The sequence below is a fragment of the Hirundo rustica genome, chromosome 12 (genome assembly GCF_015227805.2).
Source record: "Hirundo rustica isolate bHirRus1 chromosome 12, bHirRus1.pri.v3, whole genome shotgun sequence".
NCBI lineage: Eukaryota > Metazoa > Chordata > Aves > Passeriformes > Hirundinidae > Hirundo > Hirundo rustica.
Genome location: NC_053461.1, coordinates 4,725,162 through 4,743,699, shown reverse-complemented (window position 1 = coordinate 4,743,699; position 18,538 = coordinate 4,725,162). Strand labels below are relative to the sequence as shown.

At 43.5% G+C, this 18,538-nt stretch overlaps 2 protein-coding genes and 4 non-coding genes across 18 annotated transcripts in view; 1 reads left to right on the top strand and 5 right to left on the bottom strand.

The window, feature by feature from the left end:
• Window positions 1–809: 809 nt before the first annotated feature.
• On the bottom strand, window positions 810–8,357 carry GNL3 (G protein nucleolar 3). Its single transcript, XM_040076737.1, has 15 exons — window positions 8,279–8,357; window positions 7,988–8,046; window positions 7,741–7,878; window positions 7,010–7,123; window positions 6,761–6,844; window positions 6,378–6,513; window positions 5,815–5,918; window positions 5,416–5,551; window positions 4,865–4,952; window positions 4,323–4,506; window positions 3,074–3,216; window positions 2,232–2,368; window positions 1,527–1,741; window positions 1,255–1,336; window positions 810–1,165 (listed from the first exon to the last, which is right to left on the bottom strand). Exons 1-15 carry the CDS (start codon window positions 8,289–8,291, stop codon window positions 1,077–1,079), a joined length of 1,722 nt encoding a protein of 573 aa, XP_039932671.1. The 5' UTR covers window positions 8,292–8,357; the 3' UTR covers window positions 810–1,076.
• LOC120758516 (small nucleolar RNA SNORD19) lies at window positions 3,501–3,574 on the bottom strand. The gene has a single exon (XR_005702930.1). It is a non-coding gene; the product is annotated as a small nucleolar RNA SNORD19 (small nucleolar RNA).
• On the bottom strand, window positions 4,573–4,648 carry LOC120758517 (small nucleolar RNA SNORD69). Its single transcript, XR_005702931.1, has one exon. It is a non-coding gene; the product is annotated as a small nucleolar RNA SNORD69 (small nucleolar RNA).
• LOC120758515 (small nucleolar RNA SNORD19) lies at window positions 5,058–5,131 on the bottom strand. Its single transcript, XR_005702929.1, has one exon. It is a non-coding gene; the product is annotated as a small nucleolar RNA SNORD19 (small nucleolar RNA).
• On the bottom strand, window positions 6,258–6,330 carry LOC120758514 (small nucleolar RNA SNORD19). The gene has a single exon (XR_005702928.1). It is a non-coding gene; the product is annotated as a small nucleolar RNA SNORD19 (small nucleolar RNA).
• A 113-nt stretch (window positions 8,358–8,470) lies between the features above and the next one.
• Window positions 8,471–18,538, top strand: part of PBRM1 (polybromo 1) — a 55,780-nt gene continuing 45,712 nt past the window's right edge. For 5 of the 13 annotated variants that reach the window (XM_058422286.1, XM_058422281.1, XM_040075874.2 and 2 more), the window contains exons 1-9: window positions 8,484–8,532; window positions 10,996–11,127; window positions 12,159–12,314; window positions 13,043–13,140; window positions 13,730–13,877; window positions 16,089–16,229; window positions 16,879–16,995; window positions 17,445–17,513; window positions 18,272–18,370. In XM_058422286.1, coding sequence (XP_058278269.1) covers window positions 11,080–11,127; window positions 12,159–12,314; window positions 13,043–13,140; window positions 13,730–13,877; window positions 16,089–16,229; window positions 16,879–16,995; window positions 17,445–17,513; window positions 18,272–18,370 — 876 coding nt within the window. In that variant the 5' untranslated portion in view covers window positions 8,484–8,532; window positions 10,996–11,079. Of the gene's footprint in view, window positions 8,533–10,995; window positions 11,128–12,158; window positions 12,315–13,042; window positions 13,141–13,729; window positions 13,878–16,088; window positions 16,230–16,878; window positions 16,996–17,444; window positions 17,514–18,271; window positions 18,371–18,538 lie in introns of all 13 variants that reach the window. The other 8 variants (XM_040075879.2, XM_058422282.1, XM_058422284.1 and 5 more) reach the window with 4 other exon arrangements.

The following is an 18,538-nucleotide window of genomic DNA, read 5'->3' as shown; positions in this document are numbered from 1 at the left end:
TGAGCAGGATGTGTTTTAGCAGGCTTAAAGGAACTGTCTTTTTGTGTATGCACTTGACACTTTTTTAAGCTGCCTGTGAGAATCTATGCCTCAGCATACATTGAGGGAAAACACACTCATTTATCAAAGAACACAGAAATCATACTTCTCAGTTAAGGAAAAAAAAAGATGCCCAGGAGATATTTAGTGTGAAGTGTTAATTGTAAATTAATTCTTAATTGTATTCTCAACAGTTAATTCTTTGAGCAGCTGCAGGGCCTCTTGGCAATTCTCTTGCTATCCCACTTCTGCTACAGGCTGAGCACAGCAGCACATCCTTATTGCACTGGGCTGTGTTTTGCTTTATATTTACCAGTTATTGTCAGGTGTAATAGGTGCCATCAGGAAACAACACTCTTGTTCAAGAGCACTGTAAGGCCAATCAACTTGTTCCCCAGTGCAGATGGATTATTAAAATCTCATTTACCATTCCCAATGAAGGTTGAGAACATAAAACAGTGTTTGGGTAAAGTACCTTAGATTTAGCTTAAATAAGGAGCATTTTCTAGCCACCCTTTACATATGAAAATTCTACAAGTTTGGCAAAACTATACTGAAAAGTCACTGTCTAAAGTCATGCTCTGGGGTATAATCTTTGTAATCCTGTAGGAAAACTTAAGATTTTGTGCAGGAATGAAAATGTACTGTAAAATTTAGTTGCTTTAACGTGACTAGAATGAAACATTTATCATCTATTTTTCAAAGACAATGGGTTTTATCCTCTTGAAAGGTCTTTTTATAAGGTAAAATGAACAGACTAAACGAGTCTATTAGGGATTTTTTAAATAGGCTTTAATATAGGAAATAAACTTTATGACAGAGCTGAATAACAATCAATTTCCTAGGCCTGTATAAAATCTGGAACTATCAAGGGAGATGCACTATTATTATGTACATTATTTGACACAGCAACGATTGAGTCTTTGCAGCAGCTCTGGTTCTGCAGCACTCCTCCAGCTTCTGCTGCAAGCCCAGTCTTCCTGACTGTTCTGAAAGGCAGCAGTAGCTCTCCCAACACTGCCTTCCCACCTGATCTGTTACACATAGTCTGTATTAAAATCATAGGCATCATCTTCATCTGCTGGTTTATCTAAGCTGAAGGACAGTGATCTGGAACGTTCACTTCCTGAGAAGAGAAAATCACGTGTTAGTGAAACCCTTGCAAATCCTGGAGGTACCAGAGCCCATCCTTAAGCCAGGGTTCTGAATACACACCTGCCCTCTGCTCTTTGGAATTTGTAGGATTCCTTTGTCGCTTTCCGGGCTTTGCTTTTCTGGTGACCTGAACTTGGCTTTCCTACAAGTCAGTGGTCAGACGTTATTTAAGCATCACAAATGGAATCTCCCATGCAAATGAAACCTAGCAGAACCTGAGTGTGAATGTCCCCTTCTAGAGCTGAGCCTCACTGCTGAGGCCAAGTGACTTGGAACAATGCTGTTTCCTTAATTCAGGAAAAAAGCCCAACCCTAGTGAAACCCTCATTTACCTCTTTGACATCATCATCATCATCACTTTCTTCCATGTTATCTTCATCATCATCATCATCACTTTCTGTGAATTCCTCTTCCTCCTCCTCTTCTTCCTCTTCCTCCTCCTTGCTTGTTTCCATGTTTCCCCACTCTGATCCTTCCTCTATCGTCCCATTTGTCATTCCAGCTGACTGAAAAGCAATGCTGCTTGCTGGACTGGGGTGCTTTAAAGCTGCAGAAAACACAGGCAGTGTCTGTTCAGTCCCTGTTATTCAGCACAGACAGAATGCCCAGCCCCAAAGAGGGGACACTACAGCTCTGCCCCCTCCTTGCCATACACAGGGTTCTGCCACCAAGGCAAGGACAATTCTCTGAGAAAAGCTTTCCCTGAGGCATCTACAGAAAACTGCTAGGAGCTGGAAAAACCTGGATTTGAGAATAGGTAAGTTTACCTAAGTGGGATTAGATTAGATAGCAGGAAAAAATTCTTTGCTCTGAGGATCATGAGGCCCTGGCAGAGGTTTCCCAGAGAAGCTGTGGCTGCCCCCTCCCTGGAAGTGCTTGAGGCCAGGCTGGAGGGGGCTCTGAATGATCTTGTCTGAGTGAAAGGTGGCCCTGCCCACAGCAGGGGTTTGGAACAAGATGGTCTTTAAGGCCCCTCCCTACCCAGGCCAATCTGTGGCTCTGTGGTCAATGGTAAGCTATTACAGGAACAGTCCTACCTTCAACAGTGTTGCTGTTTTCTTGTTCTAGGTTATTTAAATTAAAGCCTTCCTGCATTTCAGCTATTTTTTGTTCTGTAAGATAGGGTGGTGGTTTCTGAAGTCCTGGTGGTTGTGTGTAGTACTTTATTCTGGCTCTGAGAAAATAAAAATCAGCATTAAAAAACAACTAAAGATAACACAGTTAAATCACTTTAAAAATTTTAAAATAAAACTCAGAGCACAAAGCTTTCAAACTAGTAACTGTTTAACAGCAGTTCAGTAGATACTAAAATTTGACTCTGAAGTTGCCAACAGTATTAATATATATAGTATATAATATATATAGTATAAATTTCCTGAGAGGAAAACATAATGGCACTTTGTCACCACAGATCACCTGCCTGTAAAACCATCAGCTGTAAAAGCAGCTGAGCCACTTGAGCAAGGGAGATAGTCACAGTCAGTTACTGAATCTGAGTTACATTTATTCCTACCCTTAGAATACAGGAACCACCCTAAATTTCCACAGAAAGTTTGCCACATCCTTTCCTGTCTAAAAGAGGACAGCATGGACTGGGTATTTGAGAGGAAAGCAGATTTCCATTACAGAAACTGTCTGTGGAGTAACGTGCTTTGACTTTTCTCATGTATCCTTCACTACTTTAGAAAATGATCCGTGGATGGCATTCTCTAAATCTGTCAGATAATCCAGCTCTTTACCCAAGAAAAAGGTGAGAAAGGAAGGGAAAAAAACAGCCTCCTTTTTTTTAAGTACTTTGCTGGACTCGGTGCTTCTGCTGTGCTGGAGTAACAGTGAGGAAAAGGTGAGCAGCATAGAGCAAATTTCACAGCATACATACCCTGTCCAGTCACAAAGCACTAATTTAGCCACATTTTCTATGTCAGGAACACCTCCCTTTTTCAGCATGCCCCTCTTCTGAGCCAGTAAAGATAAAAACTCTTCAGGGTCCCTAAAATCTGGGATATTATAGTGCATCATTACCTAGGGTAAAAGAAAATGGTGCATTTAGAAAGAGATGCCCACCTTTCTCATAGTTTTAGGAATAAAAGAGCAAATAAAGTTGGATAACAGTGAGGACAGAGTAAGTGAAAAGCTGTTTTTCTCTCACATGTGGGAGTAAACCTTACAAAGCAAAATGCCTACTTCATCAACAAGCTCATCTGCCATTCACCCAGACTCGTGGGTGTACGGAGACAGCACACTGGTCTGTGAAAACACTTCTCACAGAACTGTGAAGGCAATTAGGCTTAGGTAAATTTGCTTGGAACTAGAGTGAAATCAGAGTTGGATCTGAGGTCTTCACTGTAACCATAGGACACAGAAAATATCATCATTTTTCACTCTCTGATTGTGTGGTGATGAGGTCTTAAACAAAGTTGTTTACTCTGGCTGTCAGGATCGTGGCATGTTCTGCCTTCTGTCTGTAAGGATGAAGGATCACACTTGGCATTGCCACTGCATGGTTAGGGAAAGCAGTTCAAAATCTGTCAGAATTAGCTGAAGCAAAATTGGCACGCTGCATTTCCCACAGCCAAGCAAATGATTCCGTGTAAGGAAAAGAGTTTTGCTTTACCTCTGAACATACAGGGAAGCCAAGCTAGAAAGTTCTGTGCTCTTCTTACTGTGGTTGGCTCAGTCCCAGGACAGGGGCACCTAGTGGGCTTTGGAAATGCTGCTCAAAATCTGTAGTTGTTTCTATTGGCAGTTTGCCAAGGGAACCCTCCTTGATCACTGAGTACTTAAGAAGGAGCACAGAGGTGCTCAGGGCTTTTTGGGGTGTCTTAGCCAGGTGTAAGGGGCTCTCCTACATCTGTGCGCAGCTTTTGGTCTGTTTTTGTATCGTTTGTTATTTTCTCTTTAATTAAATCCCTTTGCTTTATAAAACACAGTCAAGAGCCATCTCACAATTACTCTAAGCCCTTCTGAGAAGTGCTGGACACCCTCAGAACTCAATACATCTTCCCTGGCTCATTACAGGCTGGCCTTGTGTAAGATTGTATCACAAAATGAACTTTCATTACTGAGCCTAAGAAACCTACAGAGAAGTCTGATGCAGTGAGAGAAGTAGAAAAAAGGGTGCAGCTCACCTGCTGCTTACTGCAGTGATTTATGATGGCATGTGCTCCTGCAAGCACATCTGCTGAGTCTGATCCCTCAGGGTCTATGATACTTCTCAAGGCCAGAGCCAGGGCACTGTTGGAAGGATCTGCAATTATACTTGGACTGTCCAGCATCTTTGTCTGCTTATCAAGGTGCACAGCTTGCATGGATCTGTTCAGAGAGAAATTCACTGTGAGCAGATAACCAGTGAAGGACTGGTTATGGTGAGGGATGCAAGACACAAAGCTCAGTGTTGGATTGAATGTACTTCATACAGTCAGTTTCAGTGTTTTCTCATCATGTGCTTTGTGTAGGATAGAAATTTAAACAAACAAAACATCAAGTTTATACACTGTATCCCCTGGAGAGCTTGCACCACATGTATCAATACCTTTCATCTTGCAAATTTCAATGTGCATTTAAAACTGTACACTGGTGGGCTCTGCCCCTAATGGATCGAAACACAAACTCAAGGTAACTGAAGCACAACAAACAAGGAAAGAAACAGCTTTTATCAGACTGAGCTTACTTGGTAACACCTCTTGCCAGGCCAACATTGCAAGCACGCTTTCCTTTGAGACTGTTGATTATGCTGCTCTTTCCCACATTAGGGAAACCTGAGGAAAAAAAAAAAAATCACATAAATCCTTGTAAGTTAAATAAGAAATAAGCTTTTTAACACTGATCGAAACAGCTTCCTCCAGCTATCTTTGTACGGTAAGCATCAGTGTGAGATCAGAGTTGGATCTGAAGTCTTCACTACTGAAGTAAGAACGAGATTGTATCCTCATTTCTCACACTTGTAGGATTTGTGGTGCTACGTTCCATGGGATTTTTGTCAGGCATGAGGAAGGCAGTGCCAGTGGAGCACGTATCCTGCCTTTCTTGTGCTCCCACAGATCCCCATGCTACACATGGATCACTGTCAACTGAAGTACTACAACACTGAGAGCCTCAGATCAAAGGCCAGTGACTAGAAAGGTCATTAGCAGAGGTGTTAGCAGCTTTACCCAGTCTGTAATACAGGATCCAAAAGCTTTACGGGAGAAGGAAACTCCTCCTGTTTCTCCAAACACTTACCTACTACCCCAACCTGAATGGCTTTGTCTTGTGTCTTGCCATACTCTTGAAGAAGCTTCAAAAGGCATTTGCTTCCAAAATACTGAGAGGTTTCTGAGAAATCAACACGTGCACGTTTTTTTGTGACCTGTTCCTGCTACAGGATTCAAAGGCAAAAAAAACCCCGTGGTCAGGAGCTATTGAGGAAGATAAAACATGGATACTTAGATTTATTCATCTACTGTAATTTCAGCGCTAAGAATTCCCCCACTGTACTGCAAAGCTCAGTCAAAGTGTAAAGGCACATCCATTAGTCACAGATGTGCAATCAAACCAGGGGAAAAGGAATTTTAAAGGTGTTTCAAGATGGATGACTGCAAACACAAGACTTTCTCATGGGACAGCTTCTAGTGCTCTTACCATAGTCTTGTCCTTCATCATTGTTGCTGACTTAAAAGCAACTGTTGGAAACTCCTTCTTCAAGTAATTCAACCATTTCTCTATGTTGTCCTTTGGCACTAAATCTGGAAGGAAGAGCAGTTCTTTCACTCCTTAAATTAATCTTATTGTGACAAATAACGTTTGGCTGAGAACTCTAGTATAAACTGGGTACATTCCCCAAAGGCACACAGAGTGTCTTTTTCTGCCCTAGCAGAACACATCACAATTAGGTTAGGTTGTATTAGGTTTTTAATGCTGGGGTCTTGCTAGAAGACTTTGTATGGTACAGAATGATGTTCTGTGAAGGATTATCCCACAGTCCTTGCAAAGGCTACTCTACCACGAAGCTCCCTTTGCCCTTGTTGCTGTTCTTGGTACTTTATTTGCTGTATTTAGCTGCTGGTAACTTGGTAATTTCCAGCCTTTTTAGCGAGCTCAGAGTTGGATCTTATGTCCTCAATGGAATCTCAGATTCCTTTAAAATCTTCATAGCTCACCTACCACAGTGCCAGTAACACTTGGAGAAAACCTGTGTTTCTTACCAATTTTGTTCAGAACCAAGAACAGCTTTTTGTTTCCTCCAGAGCAAGTGACAGCTTGTTCCAGCTGAGGACACCGGCAGCCCATTGGATCTCTGGCATCCAAAACCTCCAGAACCACATCTGAGGCCTCAAGCACCTGGCTCAGAAAAAAGACAAGAATCAAATAAGACATCACAGACCAGACTGACAACTCTGGTGTAGCTGTGGCTTACAAAAATAGTTGTAAACATTTCATGTTGTAAAATCCCTTACTTCAGTGTTCTAGTTTATCTTTGTGTTTTAAACTTTGTGTTTTCAACAGTAATACAAAAAAAAAGGAAAATAACAAGTAGTCTTATTGCTGACTCTTATTGAGTGATCTAAAAACAGTTAAAGCACTTCACCTTCATGAGCTCCCTACAGAACCATTTCTTAGAATTTTTATTCAGCGGCTTTTTTGTTTTTCCTTTAGATTTGCCAGAGGATTCCTAAAGCAAATAAAAACAAAAGGAAATTATTAAATGAGAATCAGTGTCTAATACTTGTGTGCATATTCAGCATGAAAATGTAACACATAACATGCTGCTTAAGAAGGTGCAGTTTCAGGATGATTTCTACAGGTTCAAGGAATCAAAATCATTCAGGACCCCTACCTTTCCCTCTGCTTTCTCCTTGATTATGGCTGCATTCTTTTTAGCTTCCAGCTTCCTCTTCTTTTCATGTTCTTTCTGTCTGTTGAGCTTCTGCTTTTTTTTCAGTTCTTCAAGCTGATTGCAAACAAAAACCCAGGCCAGATAAAACATCTTTGAAGGCGGTAAGGAAGAATGTTCTTTCTCCCCATTCCTGACCCAAGCTCCTGAGCCAGCTCAGAAGTCCTGACTGTTCAAGTGACTCTGGGAACTCTTTTTTTTACATCCTACCCAGAGGCAGCAATCCATTAGCTTGATCCCATAAGAGCAGCTCTGCAGCCACCACTAGAGCTGATGAAGGTGCTGCTCCCATGTCACACCAGCCCACACTGTAGACTGCAGATCCCCATTTTCTGTGTGCTCACACAATGCCATGATTTAACTCCCAGCACTCTGATGGGACATCTCTGCATCCCAGCACCACAGGGAACTCCGACTGCATTAGAAATTACATCTCCAGCATGTTCACATACACGGTGAGGAAACAAAGGTTGAAAATAAAAGAGCAAATCCTTGCACACTGTACAAAGCTGGATTTTTTTTTTTTTTTTTTACTTTTCCAAAGCACGAGTCTACGGGGATCATCTACAATCTTCCAGAACCGCACCTCTGAGTGCACACTTATGCACACAAAGCTTCCCTAAACAAAGGGATGGTCTCGGTTCTTGCCCCCTTTAACACAAATCGTACTTTACCCTCTGCTTTCTTTGCTCCGCTTCCCGGAGGAGCTCTTCCTTAAACGGCGCAGCACTGGGAATCCCGGGGTCTTTCTTGGGCTTTTTGTGTCCACGTTTCTTGGCCTCCTTCCTGACTTTTCGGTGGTGTTCTCTGATCTGAAGACAGGCACAAGGAAACTTTCTCAGTCTAAGGCCAAAACCTTCATTGCACCGGCCCCCAATTCGCCCAACGCGGTGCCGGGGGCCGCGCTCGGCCGGGCCGTACCTTCTTCTGGATCTTGTAGCGCTTGTGGCAGCTCAGCCTCTTGCTCGCCTTCCTCAGCTCTGCAACGCATCGCGCCCGTCAGCATCGCGCACCGACACACGCATCCCCGCCACCGCGGCCGCACCGAGCCCCAGTCCCCGACTCCCGCGTCTTCGACCGCTGCCGCTGGCTTGGCCACTGGCGGCCGCCACCCGCCCGGTGCCGGGCCGCCCCCCGCGCCCTCCTCCGCCTGCCCTGCCCGGTGCCCGGCCCTCTCTGCCCTCCCTGCCCAGCCCGGTGCCCGGAGCTCACTCGGCCGCTTCATGGCGCCGCCACGTGCTCCCGCCGGCGGGCGCTGCCGTAAAGCGCGCCGGCGCTGCCCCGCCGGGGTGTCGTGCGGGCTGGGCGCGTTGAGCGGCTGGGCGCGCTTTGCGGCAGCGGCGGCGGCGGCACCGGCGGTGTCGGGACGGGCGGTACCGGCGGGACGGGCCGGGCCGGGCCGGGCGGACCCCGCGCACCCACCCCGGGTCGGCCGCGGCTGCGGGAGGCGGAGCGGAGCCGGCGGGGTGAGCGGCGCGGGCGGGACGCGGGCCGGAGCTTGGAGGCCGCTGCCTCCCTTTGTGTGGCGGCGCCGCCCGAGCGCGCAGCGGCCCCGCCGCGCCGGGCCCGGGGCGCCGAGCGCCGCCCGCCCCTGTCACCCGCCCCGGGCCTAGGCCGTGTCGCCGTCCCGGTCGCGCCTCAGCCCTTCCCGCGCAGTTCCCGCTGGGTTCCCCGTGCCGGCGCCGGGCCGGGCCCGCGGGTGACAACGGCAGCTCCCGGGGCGGGCCCGGGGACGGCGGCGGGTCCTGCCCGCTGTGGCGGCAGCGCGGGGCGGGACCGGGACGCCGGCCCGTCCGCCCGGTGCCGGGAAAAGGGTTTTCTTTGTCTCCTGCCGGGAATAACACCTCACCTCCCGGGCAGGCGTTCCGGCGCTTCGGCCAAATTGCATATTTGGTATCTTTTGTTTCTCGTCCCGGTGTTGATAAAACGATGGTTGTGTTATTCCTCTCGCTTTTTCGCCGGCTTTGTCCTTTTACAGTGCCTGGTTGCTGCCAGCCCCCTCTTCCCATCCCGTAGCAGGTTTCAATGGGATCGGTAACCGGGGGAGATTCTGGCTGCGTTTCCCTCCCTTGTTCCCTTTGCTAAATTTACCACGTTTCATGTTTTTGGTGAAACGTGGGAGATCGCGATAGCAATAAGTACTACCCGTGGTGTCTGTTGGCTTTTAGCTCGCCTCTACCTAGAGGCAGAAAACGAACCGTGCGCTAGAATGCATTGTTTTATTTTAAGTGTATTATGTCCGATGTGTGTGTGTTCGTGTAGGGAGGTTGGAGGGGGTGATGCTCCTGATCCCTCTGTTCAGCTTTTGGAGAGACAGCCTTCCCCCGTTGTGTATGTCAGTGCACATGTGAGTTAGTAATGGCCAAAGCATTTCTTGCTGTGGTTTTGTGACATTTTTATGGCTGGTGGGGACAATTACCAAGCTCCTGTTGCATTGGAGGTGGCTCCCTGGTAGCGAGATTCTTGCTGTGACTGTTGAGAGACTTGTGAGCCAGCAGTGCAATTGCAGAAGAAACTGCGAGGTAAGTTCTTCAGTAAAACTGTGTTTCAGTGCACAGCTGAGTTCTCTGTGCTTAGGAGTGTGGCAATCTAGGGAGAAGTTTGTGTTTTGGTGCCTCAGCTTTAGTGAGAATGTTACATCAGCAGGTCTCTCACTGAGTGTTTGTGATGTTGTCCAGACTGATACATATTTTGCATGGTTATTAAAGGAGACAGACGTGATTTGGAGGCTGTGTATGAGTGGTGAGGACATCTTGATCACAGCAGTGTCAGAGTATGGCTGAGAGCCGCAGCACTGTGCCTCGGACAGTGGACATGGTGGTTGGTGCTGGTTGGGAGGTTCCCACATCTTTATTTCAGGATGGGACTGGACTGAGTGTACTCTTGGGCTCCTGATTGAAGCAGAATTATTGATTCTGGTAGTCCCTCCTGCCTTTCTTCCACCACCAAGGAACGTGTTTCCCAGCATGTGTCTGGTGGAGCCACTCCAGACTGTAGCCCTGAGATGAAGTTGGAGGCAGTGCCAAAGCATGAGGCTGTTGTCAGTTCCCAAAATGAATTGCCTGCTGATAAACCACAGGGCTTCTCTGCATCTCCGTGTTACGAAAACATCCAGAGTGCTGAACAGGAAAAGAATCTCTCTGGGGTTTGATTGAAGGCAGGAGCTGGAAAACTACAAGGAAGCAAACATTTTGCCATAAAATGGTTCTGTTTATTTCACATGGACTATCTGGGAAAAACATCAGACTAGTCGAGACTGCTTAGAAATTGAAGCAGTGTATTTTTAGTGCATGGCTGCATATCTATTGCTTACTTGTGAGTAGAAAAATCCACTCTGAAGAGTGATGGAGGTGCATCATCTTAGAGTTTATTAAGTGTTTGTTGACCTTAAGATTATGTTGTTATAAGCACTGTACTGCTTTGCATTCTCCAACTTTTACAGCTTTCTGGTTTGTACTCTCAGGTCAGGTATCACTTCTGTTTACTTTCTGCTCTGCTTGATGAATCATTCTCTAGCAAGTGGCTGTGAAATCTCTAATGCATATTCAGGAACGTTAGAGAAATGTATTTTTACTGTGACAATGACAGAAGTGTCTAGCATTCTGTGTACAAAATTACTTTGTAGAGCTACTGCAGGGCTAAAAAAAGTTGCTTTTTTTTATGAAATGCTTTGGCCATTACTAACTCACATGTGCACTGACATACACAACGGGGGAAGGCTGTCTCTCCAAAAGCTGAATAGAAGGACCACGAGCATCACCCCCTCCAACCTCCCTACACGAACACACACACATCGGACATAATACACTTAAAAACTGTTTCTTGCTTTTTTCTCTGTCACTGTAATTATCCACTTTGTTTTTTGATTTTATTCTTTATCTACCTACTCTGACTTTTCTTCCCTGTCTTTCCTTTTTCTTGTCTTCCAGTTGTGGCTGTACTAACACCATTAGTGGTTTGCCACTCTTAGAGTGTCCCCTTCTCGCAGTATCTGTGCTTGCCCACCAGCCACTATGAGGAGATTGGCTTTTCGAGGTGCTGGTTCTACTCTGGTAAATCTGGTAAATTATCGATTGTACCTCCATCCCTCTGCCTTGGCCTTTTGCTTTGCTTTTTCCTAACTGTTAATTATTCCTACCTTATTCATCTCATGTGTGCGCCTGAAGTCATCTCTGTCTCTAACAAAAATGCTTGAACGCTGTTACCATACAACCTTGAATGTTGTGGTGCCATACCTTGTCAATCATGTGAGTGGCTCCTAAAAGAAATTCCTGGATTTGGTTGGAAAATGGGGATAGGCTGGGATAGATGCATCTGTTCTCTCCTCAGCCTTTGAGACAGCCACAAATAAAGATACTTTTCTGATGCTGTCACTGGAATTTGGGAGATAGCCAACAACTTGTTCCATAAATTACCGTAGTCGTTGGATGGTGGTTCCTCGTTTGTCGCTGCTTGTGTTGGTAAATGCAGGACTATGGCCAAAAGAGAAGGGGGCTTTATGTGCTTCTCCATGGTTGAGCCATTCATCCCACACATAAAGTGGGAGTGGGAGGTCCCACGGCGATCCAGACCTTTTTGTCACTTGAATATAACACAAGGTATTCTGTGGCCCTTTTCATTTGTAATTTGTTTTGATTGGTTGGTTGTTTTTTTCCTTTGTTGGTCTGTTTTTCGTGGGTTTTTTAGTTTGATGTGGAATGAAGTGTTTTTGTACCAGAACTGAGCATGTGTCTCTGTACAGCTTTTTTGTTGAAAACGGTGGTTCTTGCTTAGTTGTCCTGCGTGGGACGGGGTATGAAAATGTAGAGAGTTTAACAGTATATTCTGCAAAGAGCTGCTAAATTCACCTCCATCAGTGTGAGCTTGGGGGTTTCTGGCCTTGCTGTCATTGGTGACTATAAAACTGTAGGAGCATTTTGATTTCCCTTTTCTCTTGGGAATTTCCACGAAGCTGGACTTTACAGAGATGGTTTAACTGACCTGTAGCATTTGGCCAATGTCTCATCAGAAGCTTTGCTAGCTCTCCAGCTAGCTCTCAGCAGAGGGTTTGCATGCAATGCCAGGGCTTTAAGAATGTTTCTGTTCATTATAGAAGAAGTTGGATTCCATGGGTTCCAAGAGGCGAAGAGCTACCTCTCCTTCCAGCAGTGTCAGCGGCGGAGACTTCGATGATGCCCATCACTCCACCAATACACCAGGCCCAAGCAGGAAGAGGAGGAGACTTTCCAATCTCCCAACTGTAGATCCTGTTAGTACCTTCTTACTGACTGCACCTTTTTCCTTGGGGATGCTGTATCTCTGTCTGGAATATGCTGGACTGTAAAGTTAATGATCATATGCGGCACACGTACTCTGGTCCTGAATTTGTTCCTCCCTTGGTTTAGGACCTCATTCAGCTTTGGCTTTTGCTGGGTCCTGGCTCACCACTTTCACCTTTTTCTTTGCTGTTTTGGTTTTGCTGCTTTTCATTTTTTGCTGATGATTTTAGCAGATGGAAGGATGTTGGAGAATGAGCTGAAATCATAATGTGCAGAAGTTGAGAGCTGTGTCTGCATTGCAAATACAGAGGGATGAGTGGGGAATGGCACAGGCAGTGATTGCTGAAGTGTACAATGCCTCTGCTATGCCTTTGCATGAGCAGTCTAATGTTAATTAACTGCAGGGCAGAAGAACCCCTGTTGTTATTGTAGATGCCTGTAACAAAGAATTGCACTGAATTAATTTACATTTTGGGTGTTTTACTGAGAATTAGCTTTGAAACAAAGCTCCCCGTGTTCAAAAAATAAATGGAAATCCTGCAGTACCTGGCACACTTGTCAGGAATCTTGCTAAAGTGTGAGGTGCTCCAATTGCTTCTCACTTCTGCTTTAGGGCATGGGGATTGGCAGCTTGTCCTTCCCTTTGTAAGCAGGCTTTTGTTTGTTACCTCCTTCACATTCTCTCACTTTTCTTTATTGCATTGTTCTTGCCTTTCAGATTGCTGTCTGCCATGAGCTGTACAACACCATCAGAGACTACAAAGATGAGCAGGGCAGGCTCCTTTGTGAGCTCTTCATCAGGGCACCCAAGAGAAGGTGAGGCCACAGGTCTGGTTAAACCTTGAACCTGAGCTTTAATCAGGGAGAAGTGGAAATTGATAGATACTTTAGCAAAAATTTGTGCAAAGTCTGAGCTACGTTTGTCCTTGTTTCACATCAGCGTTTGATGTAGTTACTCAGTGGGACATGCTTACATTGGCTGTCTTTTTCAGGAGTAGGGAAAAAAAAGGATACACTGAATTAATTTAAATGTTTCTTGTGACACCTGCCTAAAACATCAATGCCTTTGATTGTAAGTTACTCTGTATAAGTGGTGGGATGTGATACTAAGGACACAGCTTGGGGAGGTTAATAGAAGTGACCCTTGAAAACGCAGTAGCTGAGGAAGAGGCTGAATTTTGTCTGAAACTCAGGAAACTGAGGACAGTAACAGAACATACATGAAGTGAGCTGACTGATAGAGCACTGTCCATATCTTTTAGCTGTAACAAAAATGTATTGTTTTTTTTTTATTCAGTCATTTATTGGAAGTATCTTTATTTAGTCGTAAACATGCCCAAGCTTTAGTGCTGTGGTTTGGGTTTTGCTGCTTGGAATATGATGCCTTTTTTTGTTATTGCAACAGAAATCAGCCAGATTATTATGAAGTGGTTTCTCAGCCGATTGATTTAATGAAAATCCAACAAAAGCTGAAGATGGAGGAGTATGATGATGTGAATGTGCTGACTGCTGATTTCCAGCTTCTCTTTAACAATGCAAAGGCTTACTATAAGGTGAGCGAACTACATGTAAAGGCTCAAATCCTCTGTAAAAGGAGTAGAGATGTTCAAATTGGTTTGGCCAAAACCTCTTCAGTTTAGCCTGAAGTATTATTGGTAAGAGAACAACAATATTGCATTATTTGCATATATTTCCATAATGTTGACTGTGTCTTTCTAAGATGTCCTACTCTAGCAATCTTTCTGTGGAAAATCATAAAATAATGTGGGGATGATCTTCATGTAGTTTTCCAAAAGAGATCAAAAATGGAGATATAAACTGAGAAAAATATTCCTCTGTCAAAGCCTTCTCATTTTACAGCCCCCTCTGTGTAACCCTTTGAAATGGAGAAAGATTTATGTTTTTTTCCTTCCCAGAAGGAAATATTTATGCTATCAGCAAGCTTATGGTGAGGGTGTGGAATCTTTCTCTTCCATTTGCCACTTAATAAAATGAAAAAAAGGCACATTGACTGTCCTGGTTAGTGATGATAGATGTGAATGTAGTGTCATCAAGACAACCCCCTTGGCAATTCCCCCAAACGGGGTGTGTGTTTTATTATGGATGTCAATGGGTTTTATTGCAGTTTTCATAAGGAAGTGGAGAAAACATTGGATTAATCTTGTTTAATGAAAGACTATGTTAAATCCATAAACCAGTGAGATTGTATGTGGTGAATGAGATGATACAGCAAATTTAACCTGCTAATACTTCCTTTCACATATCTTTGGAGATGATTCCAAATGAGTGCCTTCTGAATAACCCACCTGGGGTAGCCAGGTGACATCCAGAAATGCTGTGTTTGTTTTCCTTGTGTGTGTGTGTGCAGTAACTTCTTGAAAACCGTCAGATTTGTGGGTTAGTGCATTTGCACATTCTGCTTCCAGGAGGAAAAGTACAAAGATTTTCAAATCCATTTTGTACTCCTGGAGTTTTGCAGTGGGTTTTATCTGAAGGGAAAGGACCTGATGGGAGGAAAGGATGATTGGGGTTTTACAGAATGTGTGCTGCCTTTCCTGTAGAATGGTGGGCTCAGAATTTTAACTGTGTCATAGAGATCTTGCATTAGACTAAAAATAGGTATCCATTATTCCAGGATGAAGGAATGTTGGCATTTCCAGAGAATCATGGAGCTGTGAGCTGGAGGTGTGGCACACAGACTTAACTTCTTTTCACCTTTTACCTTTCTCAGGCAGCTCCATGGCATGGACAAAGCAGGGACAGTGATTAATTGTCAAGGTCTTTATTCCAGCAGATATTTTGTTGGCAGTGCTCCAGCAGAACAGCAGCCTTTGGGGTTTTTTGTGTTTCTAGTCAAGTCTCTCACTCCTGACATCTTGCATTAATACAGAAGGAAGCAGATTTGTGGAACAGGACACCCTTAAAAAATCTGCTCTCCATAAGTAACACCTGGTCAAATGTGCTGAGAATATTTGAGCCTAATAAGGCAAGATTAAGAACAGTTCTCATGTTGGTTTCTCATTTGTATTACAAGCTGTCAGAGGTTGAGAGAGTGAAGTAAGAGTGCAATCAGCAGTAATAAGGTGACATTATCAGCAGGATTACGTGAAATGGAGCCTAAATGACAGAGGAAAGGAAAAATACACGGGTGAAAAAGCTGTCTTTGTTCTGGGTAATGTTAATAAACGTGTGCCACTACCAGCTCTGTATTTTTAAAAGTTAATTGTCTAACTAATGCTTCTACCTCTTCTAAAACATGTATCTAGAGGTGTCCCCAGGTGATAACGTGTTGTCAGGTTCTTTGGAATTTCCCAGTTAATGCTGAGTGTAAATCATTGCAGTACCTTCAAAGATATTTATTGGCATTCTTTTATAGAAGTTAATTTTCAAGTGCCGTGCAACGACAGCAGTATTGGCTTAAATCAGATTTCTGGCATACTGAAATTTAGTCTGTTTTAAATGCTGGTGTTGTACTTCAGCAAAACTCAGTGATTTCTCCAGATTCATCTTGTCCAAGCCTCAACCCAGCTAATTTTATTGCTGAGTTTTCTGAAAGACTTGGATGCTTTTGAGTGATACAGATTATATTTTCTAATGCTTATTGTGATTCATAGCTCCTCTGTCGAAGAACAAATGAAGCAGGAATTTCCCAAGTTTTCTGTTACTCATTTATGTATTTAATACCTTTCAGCTAATAACTTACAAATTTCCTCCAGATGAGAATGCCCTGAATTTTGACTGGAATGTTTGATTTGTTTTTGCAGCCAGATTCTCCTGAATATAAGGCTGCCTGCAAACTGTGGGAGCTGTATTTGCGCACAAAAAATGAATTTGTTCAGAAAGGTGATGCTGAGGAGGATGATGATGATGAAGAAGGACATGACAATCAAGCAAATTCTGAATTAGTAAGTGTGGGCATGACAGCTGCAGAATGGGAAGGTTGTAACCTTCCCAATGTCACCTGACTCTGAGAGGGTGAAAAAATCATTGAGTAATATTTTCATTGTTGAATTATGCCCCAAAGGGTATTTCTTATGCAAGTTTATTAGTTAATCACTTCACAGCAGTGTATGTGTGTTTACTTTTGCCTAGCACAAAAAAGCTGTGAAGGTTTCTGATGTGGCTAAAAGCACTGTTCTGGTTTAGTTGGAATAATATGAAGTGTGCTTGAATTAATGCCAACACTGAGGTTTGTTGCAAACAAGATTTGTGTCTAATGACATCAGTTATCAGCAAGTGCCCCATTCAGTCTGTGCAACTGTTCCTGGAATGTTATGAGAGGAAATTTGGGCTACCCTGGTTTCTGTGATGTTGGGATGCACATTTTCAGTAACTGTGATGTGTGTCTGACAGTCTGCAGTGTAAAACTGAAATTGGAGTTTTCTAGTGTACCTTTACCTGCATAAACAACGTTGTCTTCAAAAGTTGCATCCGTATTTTGTAGCTGATTTTTTTTCTGCCTTTGAAGTGTAAATTCCTATATTTCAGTGCAACTTGAAGCACTCCACTCTGGCTGCTATCAAAACTTTTTGTGATTTCTCTTTCCTACATTAGTCATCTCCAGGTTACCTGAAGGAAATTCTGGAACAGCTTCTTGAAGCTATAGCTGTTGCCACAAACCCCTCAGGACGCCTCATAAGTGAACTGTTTCAGAAACTTCCTTCTAAAGTGGTGAGTATTTGAAGAATGTAGGTTGTGTTCTAAGCTGGAGGCCTGGACATTTCTATGACTGATGTTACAGGCTGTGGTGGCCACGCTCAGGGTGCAGTTCTCTGTTTCTGCCTCACCACTGGCAAACTCAGCCTGTTTTTACTGCTGGTTCAGAGCAGTGGTGTTCTGGTTTTGTGGTGAAAGTTTTAACCAGCAGAATAATTGTTCTGAAAAAACATCACCATGATTTGATTTTCAGGCAGAACTGGTCCCTTATGTCAATTTCTTGATGAATTACAATTCTTTGTATCTGCCTTATGACCTGGCTTGTCCAAATTGAAGCCCAGTGCTATATTTTGAGGCTTACACTGTTCTTATCTTCAATTCATCTAATGGCTCATTTTGTCAGCTGTTAGAACAAAAGCTTTGGGACTGTTTATAATAATACATAAATTATTTCTGTTTTCCAGCAATATCCAGATTATTATGCAATAATAAAGGAACCCATAGATCTTAAAACTATTGCCCAAAGGATACAGGTATGAACCTACTAATGTGTCAGAGTACAGCCTTTTTTAACTGTAAGCATTCCTGGATTGTTAGAAGTCAGGATTTGTAGTGGCAGGAAAGGCAATGTGTTTTCCCTCTGCTATTAAAAAACCTGCACACCGTGGTGATTCGGTGTTCTGTGCTGGGTTAGTGCTGCAGAAGGAGCTGTGTGGAAGATCAAGCATTGTGAGCTGTGGAGTGCTGGCTTTGGGCCAGAATCTCTCAGGTTCCTTGATGTTTAATGGCTTAAAGCAGTTCCTTGGCAAGTGCTGCTCATGTAAAACATTGGAGTACTGAGGCTTGGTTGTGCATTATCATCACCTACTTCTGTTCTAGTGCTATAAATAGGTGTTTTGTACTGATGCATTTTTCATCTTACGTCTCCAGTAATTTGAAATACTGTTCTGTAATTCTAGCATTTTGTCTGCTGGGGAGGGATGGGACAGAGACTGATTGAACTAGAGAATAAAGTTAAAACAGCATTTTGTCAGAACTCTTCATAATGAAGACAGTATGATCTATTAAGTGGGGTTTTTTTTCAATCTTAGCATTCATGAGCTTTATAAAGACAGCGTATATGTATGTACTGTCTTTGTCTGATTACTTTTTCCAGATACTTACCTGTTGTCTTTACAAATAAGTTGTTTTTCTATGAACATTCCCTTTATTGAATATATTTCACTACTGGCTTCTTTTTCATGCTGTCTGAAGGTTGCCACTTTAACCAACTCTGCTTCTTGTTGTACAGAATGGAACTTATAAAAGCATTCATGCCATGGCCAAGGACATAGATCTTCTGGCAAAGAATGCCAAAACCTACAATGAGCCTGGATCCCAAGTATTCAAGGTTAGTTTCTGTTGTTCATAGTGTGATTTGAGTTCAGATTTTCTGAAGTACTTTCTGTGCTGGTTGATCCTTAAATAAGTCTTGAGTGTAAAGCTCTCAAGAGTCTGTTTGATTTTTTTTTTAATAGATTTTAGTGGGTTTTTCTTTTTTTATATTGCTTTTAGTAAA